We start from the raw sequence: 16086 nt of genomic DNA on the forward strand, positions 1-16086 counted from the left end.
GTAGAATGAAGATAACATCTCGGTTACCTGCCGAGACCTTAGCGCCTCCACGTCGGCTGGAAGGAGGATCCCCTGGCACAACCTCCTGGCCAGGTTGTGGTCGGCCAACGCCGACGCCCCTTCGGGGAACTGTGCGCTGGGCGGCACGGTGCGACTCCCCGACCTCGTGTCGTCCGCGGGGTCCATCGGGGCTTTCCCCCGATCGGCCGCCCCGACCGACGAAACTGGCAGGGAGGGGATGCTCGAGTTTGAACCGGCGCCCCCCGTTGCGGCCGCAGACGCCGTCGGATGGTGTTCGGTTTCCCGAACGTCATCCGGCGCCACACCTGCCGGCGAGGCCGCCGATGTCCCTTCGGCCGCTTCCTCCGCCGGCCTCTCCTCCGGTTGCACTGCCGGAGCCGCGAGCGCTATTACCGGCTCCGACTGGTCGGTCGCCGACGCTTCGACGGTCGGCGCCGCTGGGGTGGGCTTCTTCGGTGGACGCGAAGGTCCTGCCCCTGATGCCGGCCTCTTCCTCACTGCGTACTGCCGGATCTCGACATCGGTCGGCCGCATCCTCGGAGGTGTCCCTGCGATACCGACAGAAATGTTAATCTAAGAACTGGGATAAGGGCCGAATGAAAAGAGGACCAGGGGATCGGGCGATACCTAATCGGGGGACCAAGCTCAGGCCAGCGTCATAGAGAGCTTGTTCGGTAACAAGCTCCCTCTGCTTCGGAACCGACATGTCTTTGAGTCGGTGGAAGTCCTCCCGGTCGTCCGCCTCCACCCGGCTGTTGTCGTTTGCTTCGGTTCGGGCACGCCCCAGTGGGAAGGGAAGCCCCAGGGAGAAGAAGATGAGACGAAGAAAAACTGGTTCTTCCACCCGTGGATGGACGATGGAAGACTAGTGATGAAGGAAAGACCCTTCCGGGGGTTGAAGAGCCACCACCCTCGGGCTTTATGGTGGGGTCGGAGCACAAAAAATGCCCGGAAGAGCGAGATGCGAGGGTTGGTCGGCAGAAGCTGACACAACAGAGTGAAGCTGATTATTAGTCGGACGGAGTTCGGGCCAGTTGCGCCGGACAAAGTCCGTAATAATCCAGCAGATTCCGGACGAACTCCGGAATCGGAAGCCGAAGACCCGCGCGAAGATCTTCGACGTACAGCGCCAATTGGCCTGGCGGAGGGTTGTTAACCCGACCGCCGGCCCCTGGGCGGAAAGTTGAAACTGCTCCGGGATGCAATACTGATCCCGAAGCCGATCAACGTTCGGCCCCGAAAGCGAGGAAACCTCAACTTCCGGAGTCGATCGAGGGTCATCGGTCGGGTTTCCCGATCGAGCCCCCCGAGATGGATTTCCGGCCATCGCACCAGAACCAAAGGAAAGGCGAGGCCGAAGAAGAAAAAGAAGAAGGAGAAGAAGAAAAAGAAGGAGAAGAAGGAGAAGAAGAAAAAGGAGAAGAAGAAGGAGAAGAAGAAGAAGGAAGAAGGGAAGGGTCACGAACCACCAGGAGACCGGAAGGGGAGGCAACTGCCGGCGCCGACGGAAGGGCCACTCGGACAGAGTCTCTGCAGCAAGATGTTCAAGGTGGGGCTTCGAGCGCAGGCGGCCCTATATATATAGGGCCGTTCGACGACCGAGATGACCCCGCGCCGATCGAGGTCCCCCGGATGGGCGACACATGGCGGCATCTGGGCCCTTCCTTCGGCCCGATGGATCGACGCGCCCATCCCGGGAAAGCCGCACCGCCCTCATTTAATGCGAAAGACGACGGCCCCAACCACCTCCGACACGTGGCAAGAGGACCGCAGTTCCGAATTTAATCGCCCGCGGCGATTCGCGTTCTCGATGGGACGCCTGACAGTGCCCCGCGCTCCCAGAATCGACGTCGGGCGACGGTTTGCGTTCCCCAGAAGGCGCCGGACATCCGATCATCTGACACCGAATCGTCCGACACCCGACCTCCTGACGCCGACGTGACACCTGACGCCGACGGAACGAGACGTCTGACACCGACTGGACGCCTGACACCGACTGGACGCCTGACGCCAGCGGATCGCACGGCATTCATAAGACGCCTGACATCGCATCAACCCGCGGTACGATCGAAATTAGGCACACGGTGATTCCACTCCTTGTCGCCCAGCGTCGCTGTCCAGGGGATGGCATCGGCCAGCTCACCGTCCGACTCAGGAGTGGAGGGGGGCAACTGTTGGGGAATACCGACCGACCCCGCTCGGCCAACTTATGACCGACCGACCAACCGACCGACTGACGAAGGGACCGACCGACCGACCGACTGGCGGAGGGACCGTCCGACCGATCGACTGCCGGAGGGACCGACCGACCGGCCGATCGATTAACGGCCCTCTTCCGTCCGTGGATATGTCGGTCGGGTTTCCACTCTCCAGGCCGACTGAACCAGGGAGTCTGATGGCCGACTCTCGCAACATGCCCGACTGACCGTCAAAGGGCCCGAATCTCCACCCGACGCCACACAGACGGCCACCGACCTAGAGTCGGTCGACTCCTCCGATCGCCGTGCAGCCGCCGGAGCCTGTCAGTCCTGACAGCAATATGCGGCACTGCCACCTAAGGACATTATTCCGCCTAGGGCATTGTCAACCCTAGTGATTTGACAGCTCCGCGGCGATATGACGCTTTCACGACGACTCTGACAGACTACAGTGAGTTGACAATTCCTCAATTGTCCGCGCCATTAATGACGGCGCCATACCGCGCCCCACTATAAATATCGGGGAAGGCAACAGTGCAGAGGGACTTCGAAACCACAGGCTTGCTCCCCCTCTCTCTCTTTCTCTCTCTCGTTTGAGCTCTCTGTCTTCATTTCACTGTTGCCCAGTCACCTCTCTGACTTGACCGTCGGAAGGTCCCCACCGGAGCCGCCTCCGATCAGTGTGGACTTCCTTTTTTGCAGGCGCTTGTTCCCGGCAATCAGGCGACGAGGGGATTGGCCGCAACAAAACTTATTTTTCTAATAATCAAAAAATATAATCCATAATGTTAAACTTATTTTTCTAATAATCAATTTTCTAAATCATACATACATACATACAAACTTATTTTTCTAATAATCGAAAAATATAATCCATAATGTTATTTTTCTAATAATCATAATCAATTTTGTTATTTTTCTAATAATCATAATCAATTTTCTAAATCATACATACATACATACGAATACCAAAAAATTTATTAAAGTATTACTGAATTGAGTTCCATAGAAAAATATGAACCAGCAAGATTGAAAAAATAACCTATAATTTTAAATATTGAAAAAATAACCTATAATTTTAAATATTTAAATATTAAATCTTAAAATCAATCAAAAAATATAATCCATAATGTTAAACTTATTTTTCTAATAATCAATTTTCCATACATACATACATACATACATATGTTGTAACTTCTGACACTATCAACTCTATTTATATTGATCTTTGCATACTTTTTGAACCATAATATTAAAAAATAAATTTTTTTATGAATTAATGTTATTCAATTAATACAATCAATTTTTTTAATTTTTTAATATTTTTTCAACTGTATATAATAAATTTAGATATTTTATATATTTGGACAAATTTTTAAATCAATCTAAAAAATTCAAAAAAAAATAACTATAAAATATAAAATCATAATGAAAAATAGATTGTTTATTTGACTTAGATTAAATAGTAAATTGATATGAAAGGATTGTCTGATGATTCGTCTTTCATGATCAAAATTAATATGAATTTCATGATCCATATATTTATTTACAATTAAAAAATTCATGCATAAAAAAACTCAAAAACCCTAATTTTTTACAACCAAGTATTATTTAAAATAAAGAAAAAAATTAAAACTACATTTTAGATAAGATATCAAGTACATATAGATATGAAACTTTTCTAACCTAATCAAATATAATGCACTAATTAAGTATATCATACATTAATATTCGCATTTTATTGATATTCGGTATATGAATACATGAAAAAAATAAATAATGTGCACTCACATGCATAGCTGATTCAAAATTTCAGATCAGATTTCGCATTGCTCTATTTCAAATGACAAAAGATTCCAATGATTTATTAGACCAAATTTGATTCTAAAATACATTCAAATAGCAACTCAGAAAGATACCATTTCAAAAATACAGAGACAAGGGGCGAAAGCAAATAAAAAATAATTAATTAAAATAAAAGAAGAAAAATTGACAATTTATCTTCCTTAATATTTTCTTCTTCGAAAAGAGTGACTACCTTTATGATTGAAGACTGGATTACTATAACTGACTTTTCCGATCCAGTATGAAATATTGGAAAACCCACATCCCCGCCACCACCCTCCAAAACTGTTGCAGCTCGAAAATGAAAATACACACACATATATATAAAGAGACAATATGAATGCAATCATTAATTTATGAACTGCACCTAAAATAAGTTTAATATATTTTTAATTAGAAAAAAAATAAAAAAAATGAAAGCAATCATGTCAGAAAATACAAAGACATTCTTATTGAATTTATTAAAATATGCTTAAAAAAGATAAAGAAAATAAATTTAATATTTTATGATTTCTAAAAGATACGTAAAAGTTTGCAGGTTATGTTTATTTTCATCTACAACTAATTCAAAATTTTTTGACAAAATATCATCATATGTTACTTTAAAATTTTAAAAAAATAAAATCCTACTGACGCCATGGACAAACTTAAAGTTCCTCCAGATGCATTCATCATTTTAATTTCAACATTCATACATAATAATTAAAAGAATGCAGTATTACTCTTGATAATTAAAAGGCATCAACAACATGCAAATAAAAGATAAGCATGAGTCAAAAGCAAAATACAAAAAGAAGAGAAGATTGGCCTACTATAACTAACTTCCCAGAATCGGTATGAAGCATTGGAAGGCACTCAGCACCCTCGTCCTCTAAACTTGCCGTAGATCCTAAAAGAAAAATGTATATTAACATAAGTCGATGAACAAAAGACATGATGGATTTATGAACTACTCCTAAAAGTTTTTACTGTTGGATATCCACTCCTTCATGAACAGCTATTGCCCTCCTCATAGAAGACTCTTTCACAGTAACTGACTTTCCACAACCAAAACGAAACATTGGGGCTCATTCAAAGTACTTTCTTTTTGTTCTACTATGACTAAAAGTTTAAAATTGACGAGTCTAAATCAACCCAAAGAAAAAAAAAAAACGAAGCATTCAATCTGAACAAAATGTTTCCATAGTAGCTATTTTTTCTTAAAAAAAATACCAATATGAAATATTCAAAAATTTTCTCGAGGGACTTTGGAGAAAAAAGGAGTGGAGAATGCTTACGTCATAAGCTTCGTTGATCCGATGAAACTGAACGCCGTAATTACTTTCTTTGCACACCTTTGGATGGTACTGTGAACAAAATAAAATCATTTAATTTTTTTGAGAAAATCCAATAAAAAATCTCTTTTTATAACAAAAAAAAAACTTAATAAACTCATATCATCCTATCCCTCCCTTGCAACCAAAGAAAGCAGAATGCCTAAATTAACCAAGAAAGCTAATATGATCTTACCTTCTGGAAGGAAGGTCCAAGCAGCAATCCTACATTCTATTCTCTCGATAATTTCATCCTAGAAGCCAAAATAATCACTGGAACAGCAAATATTATTATATAAAAATTATTGTTAGAATACAGTTTTGCCACAATAATCTTTGTGCTCATCATAGATTATCTTCAAGATCAGGGGAATCCGTATGAGATGAAATTTTAGTTCAAACATTTTTAAATGAAAAGCCAGAAAGCCATTGTCAATTCCCATAAAGAATTCATGTCCAGTGCAATATAATATGACTTAATTGAATTTCAATCTTGATGACCTATGTTGAACAATTCTTTGGAAAAAAATAAAATAAACTAAATGCATCACCAATTCAAGAACAATTCTACCTTTTGCGCAGGTATCACTATGAAAGACCAAGAAAGATTCAAGAAGGGATTATTATGAACTTTCGCTCATTGAGTATATTAATATGAACATTAACAATATAATAATTCTTTTTTGGCCCCTCAAAATAATCCATAAAGTTGAAGTCAATTTGCAAATTGTGCTATGATCTCAAAAATCAGAACCTAGGCATGCCAAATTTCTATCCCATAACAAAGATCATCCGACACACTCAACTTCCCAGCACAAATACTCTTGGGAACGCTATCAGCAACAGCAAGCATTACATCAAACAGTCCAATATGAGATCATCACCAACCATACGAAAAGAAAAACAAATAAACAATTTTGCAATCAACCAATCGAGGCAAGAAAATCTAGCAAGCAAGGATTGTCCAATTACCCGATTCTTCTTTAGGAATGTGCTTCATTTCTTTTTTCTCCTTTTTTTACTTTTTCATTTTTTTTTTCTTTTCCAGAAATCTATGAGAAGGAAAGCACCTGAGGGAGGTCAGAGACGAAGGCTGATGTCGATCATGATGGGGAGGAAAGAGACGGCGGAGACCAGCAGGAGGTGGCAGCGAGGAGAGTAGAGATAAGATCGGCGTCTCTTTTTCAAAGATCTGTGAGGCCCGATGCCGATGATGATAGGGAGGAAGGCAACAGCAAGGACCGACGGCAGGTAGTAGCGAGGAGAGTGGAGACCGCGAGAGCTCGAAAAGATTCAAGACAACTCTGGAAGGATTCGAAGCAAAAAAGAAAAAAAGAAAAAAAATGAAGATCTGTCGGAAAGAAAGCACTTGCGGGAGATTGGAAGAGAAAACCCGAAGCTGGTGAGGATCGAGAGGAAAGCAACGGTGGAGACTGGCGGGAGGTGGCAGCGATGAGGACGGGGTAGCAGCAATGAGATCGGGAAAGAAGTCGGCATCGTGAGGAAGACTGGAGGGGGAAGGCCGATGCCGATGACAATGGAGAGGAAGGCGACGACAGTGACCGACGAGATGTGGCGCTGAGAAGAGCAAAGAAAGAGATGGGTGTTCACGACGGTTTGGGAGGGCTTGGAAAGTTTCCAGATGGCTCGCGAAGGGACCAAAAGGAAAAAAAAGAGACAATGCCAGTACACCATCTATCTCTATCCTCCGTGAATAGCCGACACTTGTCATACTAAGGGGCACTGGTCTCAACTTTAATGTATTGTACTAGCATATAACCCGCGCTTCGCGGCGGGATTTACCTTGAGTCAAAACAAAAAAATTAAGATATTTTATCAATATATAAATTTTTATATAATATAATATATAATATTTTTATTAGTTGATGAACTTACATTCATGCTAATCTTCATCTATCATAACTCCATCTAAATTAAAAATATGAATACCAAAAAATTTTATTAGAGTACTACTGAATTGAGTTTCATAATAAAATATGAACCAAAATGATTGAAGAAATAGCCTATAATTTTAAATTTTTAAATATTTAATATTAAATCTTAAAATTAATCAAAAAATATAATCCATAATTTTAAACTTATTTTTTAATAATCAATTTTCTAAATCATATATATATATATATATATATATATATATATATATATATATATATATATATATATATATTGTTACTTCATTGAACTGAAACTATCAATTTTATTTATGTTGATCTTTGCATATTTTTTGGACCATATATAATAAATTTATATATAGAATCCTAAAATTAATCTTAAAACACTAAAAAAATAAAATCTTAAAACCAAATATTATTTAAAATAAAAAAAACTAAAACTAAGTTTTAGATAAAGTATCAAGTACATATAGATGTGGAACTTTTCTAACCTCATCAAATATAATGCACTAATTAAGTATATCATACACTAATATTCGCACTTTATCGGTATCCGATATATGAATATATGAAAAAAATAAATAATGTGCACTCACATGCATAGCTCATTTAAAATTTCAGATTAGGCTTCACATTGTTCTATTTCAAATGACAAAAAATTCCAATGATTTATTAGACCATATTTGGTTCTAAGACACATTCAAATAGCAACTAAGAAAGATACCATTTCAAAAATACAAAAATAAAAGGTGAAAGCAAATAAGAAATAATAAATTAAAATAAAAGAAGAAAAGTCAACAATTTACCTTTCTTAAGATTTTCTTCTTCAGGAATTGCGACTACCTTTCTGATTGAAGACTACATCACTATAACTGACTTTCCGGATCCGGTATGAAACATTGGAAAACCCACATCACCGCCACTACCCTCTGAAACTATTGCAGTTCGAAAATAAAAATACACACACACACACACATATATATATATAAAGACAATATAAATGCAATCATTAATTTATGAACTGCACCTAAAATAAGTTTAGCACATTTTTAGTTAGAAAAAAATAAAGAAAAATAGAAGCAATCATGTCAAAAAATACAAAGACATTCTTATTGCATTTACCAAATGTGCCTCAAAAAAAATAGAAAAAGTAAACTTAATATTTTATGATTTCTAAAAGATACGTAAAAGTTTGCAGCATATGTTTATTTTCATCTACAACTAATTCAAAATTTCTGGACAAAATATCATCATATGTTACCTTAAAATTAAAAATAAAAAATAAATTCTGCTGGCACCACAGACAAACTTAAAGTTCCTCCAGATGCATTCATCGCTTTAATTTCAACATTCATGCACAATAATTAAAAGAAAATAGTGTCACTCTTGATAATTAAAAGGCATCAACAACATGCAAATAAAAGGTAAGCATTAGTCAAAAGTAGAATACAAAAAGAAGAGAAGACTGCCCTACTGTAACTAACTTCCTAGAACTGGTATGAAACATTAGAAAGCACTGAGCACCCCCATCCTCTAAACTTACTGTAGATCCTAAAAGAAAAATGTATATTAACATAAGTCGATGAACAAAAGGCATGATGGATTTATGAACTACTCCTAAAACTTTTTGCCATTGGGTAATTAAAATAATAAAGAAAGAAAGCAATATTTACCTTTCTTCATATCCACTCCTTCATGAACAGTTGTTGCCCTCCTCATGGAAGACTCTTTCACAATAACTGACTTTCCATAACCAAAACGAAACATTGGCGCCCATTCAAAGCAGTACTTTTTTTTTTGTTCTACTATGACTCAAAGTTTAAAATTGATGAGTCTAAATCAACCCAAAGAAAAAAAAATGGAGCATTCAATCTGGACGAAATGTTTCTGTAGTAGCTATTTTTTCTTAAAAAAATACCAATATGAAAAATTTAAAAATTTTCTCAAGGGATTTTGGGGGAGAAAAGGGGGAAGAGGGGAGAATGCTTGCATCATAGGCTTCGTTAATCCGATGAAACTGAATGCCACAATTGCTTCCTTTGCACGCATCTGGATGGTACTGTGAACAAAAAAAAAAAACATTTAATTTCTTTGAGAAAATCCAATAAAAATCTCTTTTTATAACAAAAAATGCTTAATAAACTCATATCATCCTATCCCTCCCTTGCAACCAAAGAAAGCGGAATGCCTAAATTAACCAAGAAAGCTAATATGATCTTACCTTCTGGAAGGAAGGTCCAAGCAGCAATCCTGCATTCGATTCTCTCGATAATTTCATCCTAGAAGCCAAAATAATCACTGGAACAGCAAATATTATTATACAAAAATTATTGTTAGAATACAGTTTTGCCACAATAATCTTTGTGCTCATCATAGATTATCTTCAAGATCAGGGGAATCCTTATGAGATGAAATTTTAGTTCAAACATTTTTAAATGAAAAGCCAGAAAGCCATTGTCAATTCCCATAAAGAATTCATGTCCAGTGCAATATAATATGACTTCATTGAATTTCAATCTTGGTGACCTATGTTGAACAATTATTTGGGGAAAAAAAAAATAAACTAAGTGCATCACCAATTCAAGAACAATTCTATCTTTTAAGCAGGTATCGCTATGAAAGACCAAGAAAGATTCAAGACGGGATTATTATGAACTTTTGCGCATTGAGTTTATTAATGTGAACATTAACAATATAATGATTTTTTTCGGCCCCCTCAAAATAAGCCATAAAGTTGAAGTCGGTTTGCAAATTGTGCTATGATCTCAAAAATCAGAACCTAAGCAAGCCAAATTTCTATCCCATAACAAAGATCATGTGACACACTCAACTGCCCGGCACAAATACTCCTGGCAACGCTCTCAGCAACAGTAAGCATTACATCAAACAGTCCAATATGAGATCATCACCAACCATACGAAACGAAAAACAAAATAAACAATTTTGCAATCAACCAATCTAGGCAAGAAAATTTAGCAAGCAAGGATTGGCCAATTACCCGATGCTTCTTCGGGAATGTGCTTCATTTCTTTTTTTCCCTTTTTTTTTTTTTTCTTTTTCATTTCTTTTTCTTTTTCAGAAATCTATGGGAAGGAAAGCACCTGATGGAGGTCAGAGAGGAAGGCCGATGTCAGTCATGATGGGGAGGAAGGCGACGGTGGAGACCGGCGGAAGGTGGCACTGAGGAGAGTAGAGATGAGATCGGTGGCTTCTTTTTCGGAGATCTGTGAGGCCCGACGCTGGTGACAATGGGGAGGAAGGCGACGGCGGAGACCGGCGGCAGGTGGCGGCGAGGAGAGCGGGGAGGAGGCAAGCGTCCGCGAGAGCTCGGAAAGATTCAAGAGGACTCTGGAAGGGTTCGAAGCAAAAAAAAGAAAAAAAATGGAGATCTAAAGCACATTGGGTGGGGGAACCCAAAGCCGATGAGGATCGGGAGGAAAGCGACGGCGGAGAGTGGCGGGAGGTGGCAGCGATCAGAGCGGGGAAGAAATCGGCGTCGTGAGGGAGACTGGAGGGGGAACGCCGATGTTGGTGACGATGGAGAGGAAGGCGACGACGGTGACCGGCGGGATGTGGCGGCGAGAAGAGCGGAGAAAGAGGTGGGCGTTTGCGAGAGTTCGGGAGGGCTCGGGAAGTTTCCAGATGGCTCGCGAAGGGAACGAAGGAAAAAAAAAAAGGCAACGCCAAGACGCCGTCTGTCCTCCGTGAATAGCCGACACTTATCGGGCGGGGCCGCGGAGGGTGCAGGGGGCGGTCGCGCGGGATGCGGGAGGCGTCCGGGGCCGGGGAGGGGATGCGAGTGGGGTTAGTGGCGCCGGAGTCGGGGGGGAGGAAGGGAGGGGAGGGGGGTTGGGGAGGACAGCGACGGCAGAGACCGACGGAGAGGGGAAAAAAAAAACCTTCGAGAAGGTTCAGAGCAAATCCACAGCGCGCCGAAAAGAAAATAAAAATAAAAATAAAAACACGGAGAGAAATCTGATGGGCTGCCACGTGACGTGCTGAATATCTGACAAATGTCGTAATGTATTGTATATACGTGGTTTTGGCACCAAACATTATCCATTGAAGCTATGGGCCTACTAAAATTTTATAATATAAAAAAAAACCCTTATAATAATAGATCACACGGCGTTCAATTTGTCTATATATTACCCATCCCCTTGTGGCCTAACTATGGTAACCATTTACAAGCCCTACACAAAAACCATCAGTTTCTCCATCGACCTCTCTAGCTAATTCATCAAAAATGAGTGAGCTTGTTATCCTCGATGATGGGCAACTGCGCCAGCTTGCCAAGCTTGTTTACTACCAAGAAGTAGACGCCATACATAGCATAGACTTTAGTTCTGAGCCCGAACTCGCTGCGTACCTTCGCGATTGCGGGGACAGCTACAACACCGTTCTTAACGTTTTGGATTCTGGTCGTAAAGCTGACGAGGAGTATAAGAACGACAACATTGCATCTCCCATAGCTAATGACATCTACTCTTATATCATAAATGCTGCCAATCTCGCACTCCAGACTGTGAGGAACTGTAGCTTGCGATATGATTATCTGGGAAAAATTTCAGAGAATGCTGGTGCCTTCATCAAGGAATTAGGAGAAGTGAACGGTGATTTGGAGAAAGCTCAGAAATTAGCCAATGATGCATCCGAATACAGGAATCAAACCTTGGAATCCATCAGGAAGCAGCAAAGTACCGCGTCCCGTGAATTCTCAAAATTGGTTAAAGAGAGTGGGATACAGTTCGATGAGCTTGTGACCAGGTATGTTAATTTTTATAAGATAGTACTTAATATTAATCATGGATGGAGGGTTTTGAAAAGAAATGAAGGGAGAGGGGAAATGAGTTTCTTCCATTTTTATTTGGAAGTTTTTTCGAGAAGGAAATGAGAAGAAATGGAAGAAAATGATGATTTTCAAACTTTTCCTCCCTGAATGTGAGAGGATTTGGCTAATAACCACTTGATCTAACGGCACTAAATCCTATTGCAATTTATGTGCGTTGAATGTAAACCTCATATTTAAATTATATTGATATAAAAACTAAAGAAGAAGCTTACAGAGAGAAAGGAAAGAAAAATATTGAAGCATTTGTATAATTCTTATATTACCCAACATTCAAATAGAAAGATACTTTAATTTACATGCATTATTCATATGTCTTCAAAATGTAAATTTAAACAAATAATTTTATTTTTTTTACTTTCTCTTACCCAACTAAACATAAATTATAAATTTTTATCTCTCTTAAATATCCAAACAAAATAAGAGAAAACAATTTCTTTTACTCTTCTTTTCTCTTCTTTAAGAGAAACAATTTTAGTTTCTTTTTTCTCCATGTAAAAACCCTCAAACGGACACTAAATCTTCAGCATATTTTTGATTTATTGGTTCATGGATCTAGATAGTCTCAACTTAATATAGCCTAGCAGAAAAATTTGATATAATAGCTTATTATTGATATGGTACGTCAATCAATTTTCTTTATTGAAAATTTTATACACACTAACTTTTTTTTTCCAAATTTTGATTTTAAAAAAGATACAAACCGATCTACCTAAATTTCTCTTGTAATACCGATGGGATATTTAATTCTTTCATTTTGCCTCAATCCGTTATTCTCATTAATTTCAATCTAGATTGAAATTATATTTCACCAAGTTCTCAAATTCTATGATTACATGTACCAAGGCTACTAAGAATTTCACATTTCCCCATTATTTTTCTCTAATATTTAGAACATGATCAAATTAAAAAAAAAAAAATCTAAATTCTTTGTTGCAACTAGCCTGGCAAGATTTTACAAAATTATCTTCGCTGTTTCTAGCGGTGATGGGTACCGAGTGACTAAAGCATGAGAGCTTAATTGTGCATGAAAAAAATATATATATATTTTGTCTGGCTAATGCGGAAAATATTTGAGTATGTTCAATATGTGCGATTAAGTGAAGGCGCGCACACATATATTATATAAATAAAAATGATGATATTTCATTCTAAATAATTTTTTCAAAATTGAATACCAAATAATATGGCATTTAACAAAGGAGTAAATGCATTGAGTGGGACCATAATTTGTCTATTTAGCATTTAACTAAGGTTGATTTTTTCCATGTGTCATTTAACAAGGATCGCCGCATCATTTGCCATAGAAATTTGGGACAAATAGCAATGCTTTATAAATAAAACAGTTTGTCCAACTTCTGCAGGTTGCTTTAGAGCTTCCACAATATTTTTAGAAAAAATATATAGTTTAACAAGTAGTTTAATTTGGACATATGTGGTGAGGCTGTTTCCCATCCACCTTCCATTTCTATTTTTATCCAATCATGATTGACGCATGTAGGTACAGTTCCAAGAGATATGGCAAGCTATTTACCGAACTGGAAGAGCATGAAAAGCTACAGGTAATTGTATATTGGTATTACAAAGTTATTAAAAATAGTGTGCTACTGGTTTTTTCAAATTTATTAACAAGGCTAATTAATAACATAATATCTATCTGCGTATATAATTATAAAACTTTAAGCAGAAACTTGCGTACTATTGCTTCCCACCACTAGATGAATAACAATGCATCACTAATTAAAAATATATGAACTTATATAATCTATATATTTATTTTACAATATTGCTACTACTGGTCAAGGTGTACTACGACATCATTGAGGCATCCGGTCGTGGAAATGTGGGAGTGACGAGGTTTGCGACCGCGGCTGGAGCTGCCGGCATCGCAGTGCTAATTTTCACTGCAGCCATGATGGTGTGGGACATATTTTCATCAGAGCACGTCCTTGAAACCGCCACACGCGACGCTGTGGAGTCGGCGGCAGCTATCGGTGGCGCGATGCTGGGGGAAGTCGTCGGAGCCGCCGTGGCAAGTAATTTGATTGGCGTCGAGGCGACTTCTGTATTCGTGCTGCTGGCAGGATTTGCGACCGGCATTGTAGGAGCATTTATCCTCGGGTCATTCGCCGGCTGGTTGGTTGGCTTGATTTTCGGCTCTGGGGGCAAGCAAATCTCCAGTATGGATGGACTCAAATGCTACGTGTCTTCGATGCCCGACGGTGCAGTTCTCGCCCGTCAAATTGCAAGTCAGTAGCTATGGGCTTACGCACATGTCTAATTAAGATCTTTTGTGAGCCAGATGGGGTGCCTATCATCTACATTTGTCGCTAATAAATCCTGATACCATCAAATGAAGAAACATATATCACTTTAATTGACGTACGTCTGTCTTTCAATAAGTCGCCATTTCAGCAATATTCAAATGGTACCATATATTTGCGCTCTTATTTCGTTTGGGTTTAGTTTCCTTTTCAATTTTTAGCTTTCCTTCATTCTTTTCCTTTTACCAGTCAAATTTTGGGCACCCCAACCAATAGTAAAGGTAGATCACTATAAAGTATACAATTGAATCAGTCAAATAAAATGTTTAATTCCATAACCACACAATAAATTTCTAACTCAAATACTGCTTTAGTTTAAAATGCAACAAATTTAATAAAAATTGAGAAAAATTAGATAAACAAAATGAAAATTTCTCTTCTACCTTGAAATCCACCTCAACAAATCAAACTAAGGTGCTAGGGAAAAAAAAAAGGACTATCAGCAATTCAAGGAGGTGATTCATCTATTTTCATATTTTGAAACCTTTTCTCTTATATATATATATAACCTAAATGAATATTAATAATTTACATTATAATTCATCATTCTCCACAACTAGATTAATAAAATCCAAACAATTTTTTTTTTTTTAATTGAGAGAGTGTTCAAGAGAAAGTGTTAGGGAAGAGCGTCCCTAGAACTTGGCTGTGAATATGCATGAAGCATCAGTTGTACACTAGAGGGGCGAAGTTGATCTATCCTTTACTCATGATAAGAATAGGTGATTTTGGTTACATCTTTTAATTTTAATTTTTTAAAAATATTTTTTATTTTTTTTATTTTTGCTATTGAGCAAAAGCAAAAAAATAAAAAAGCATGTTTGATAATCACGTTGCTATAAAGCACAAAACAAAGAAAGCAAAAAAAAATTATTTTGCATATAAAATAACTATTTTATTTTTTTTATTTTTTTTTGCTTTTCATAGTATTATCAAACATTGCTTTTTGATTTTTATTTTTTAAAAATTAAAAATAAAAAAATATTTTTTTTTAATAACTAATAAGATGTACTCTACATATTAGGATCACTATATTCATGATCTAGCCTATTTTCGATCTTGATCCGATTTGTAACTTTTTCTCTTTTTTTTTTTCTTATTTTTTTTTCCTTTATAGAGAGATAGAACCTTCCTCAAGTCCTTTTTTATTTTTCTTTCTCATTCAGAAGGCTCGGTCCCACACTCTTACTTCAATGATTGGAACAACCTCTGCACTCCAACACTCGATCGATCTACCAGCTTGATTAATAGACTACCAATAGTGAGGCCTCCGACGATTGAGGAGGAGAGGGAAGGTTGATTTGACTCAAATCCTGGGCCTGATCTTTAATTCTACAACGGTCAATGATGCAATGGGAGAAGTTTTATTTTATCATTTTTTGATCAATGCTGGCCAAGGGCGTAACCTTGTGGTTGTTCCCTCGACTAACCCAGAAAAACTAGTTCCAGAGGCATCCTCCATTCATCCCATAAAACTGAGTTGGATTGATCGGTGGACAGATGGATCTAGGGGTCAAAGACTTTATTGAACAGAATTTTCAAATTTAGGATCTAATTTTAAAATATAAACTTGCCCACAAATTTTTTCAATTCAATCCTTTAAATCAATATTTCTGAAAAAAA

General features: G+C 38.6%; 2 protein-coding genes across 8 annotated transcripts in view; one reads left to right on the forward strand and one right to left on the reverse strand.

Annotated features, from left to right (window-relative positions):
* LOC109504766 (23 kDa jasmonate-induced protein-like) overlaps nucleotides 1-11361 on the reverse strand; it is an 85741-nt gene extending 74380 nt beyond the window's left edge. For 3 of the 7 annotated variants that reach the window (XM_073255254.1, XM_073255253.1, XM_073255255.1), the window contains exons 1-4: nucleotides 10392-11145; nucleotides 9512-9588; nucleotides 8964-9349; nucleotides 8097-8225 (exon numbers count right to left, since the gene is read on the reverse strand). Coding sequence is in view for 4 of the 7 variants with exons in the window: in XM_073255252.1 (XP_073111353.1) it covers nucleotides 10402-11346 (945 nt within the window). In the remaining 3 variants the exon portion in view is untranslated. Of the gene's footprint in view, nucleotides 1-8096; nucleotides 8226-8963; nucleotides 9350-9511; nucleotides 9589-10288 lie in introns of those variants that run through there. The other 4 variants (XM_073255252.1, XM_073255249.1, XM_073255251.1 and 1 more) reach the window with 4 other exon arrangements.
* Nucleotides 11362-11452: 91 nt separating this feature from the next.
* Nucleotides 11453-14589, forward strand: LOC105044287 (uncharacterized). Its single transcript, XM_010922107.4, has 3 exons — nucleotides 11453-12057; nucleotides 13641-13701; nucleotides 13944-14589. Exons 1-3 carry the CDS (start codon nucleotides 11537-11539, stop codon nucleotides 14394-14396), a joined length of 1035 nt encoding a protein of 344 aa, XP_010920409.2. The 5' UTR covers nucleotides 11453-11536; the 3' UTR covers nucleotides 14397-14589.
* Nucleotides 14590-16086: the final 1497 nt, after the last annotated feature.

This window comes from Elaeis guineensis, chromosome 4, assembly GCF_000442705.2.
Source record: "Elaeis guineensis isolate ETL-2024a chromosome 4, EG11, whole genome shotgun sequence".
Taxonomy (NCBI): Eukaryota; Viridiplantae; Streptophyta; class Magnoliopsida; order Arecales; family Arecaceae; genus Elaeis; species Elaeis guineensis.

Excerpts from the sequence above, each read along its gene's own strand:
- LOC105044287 (XM_010922107.4), top strand. The coding sequence starts at position 11,537 with ATGAGTGAGCTTGTTATCCTCGATGATGGGCAACTGCGCCAGCTTGCC. Across the intron at positions 12,058-13,640 it reads TTCGATGAGCTTGTGACCAG|GTACAGTTCCAAGAGATATG; the intron begins GTATGTTAATTT and ends TGACGCATGTAG. Across the intron at positions 13,702-13,943 it reads AAGAGCATGAAAAGCTACAG|GTGTACTACGACATCATTGA; the intron begins GTAATTGTATAT and ends CTACTGGTCAAG.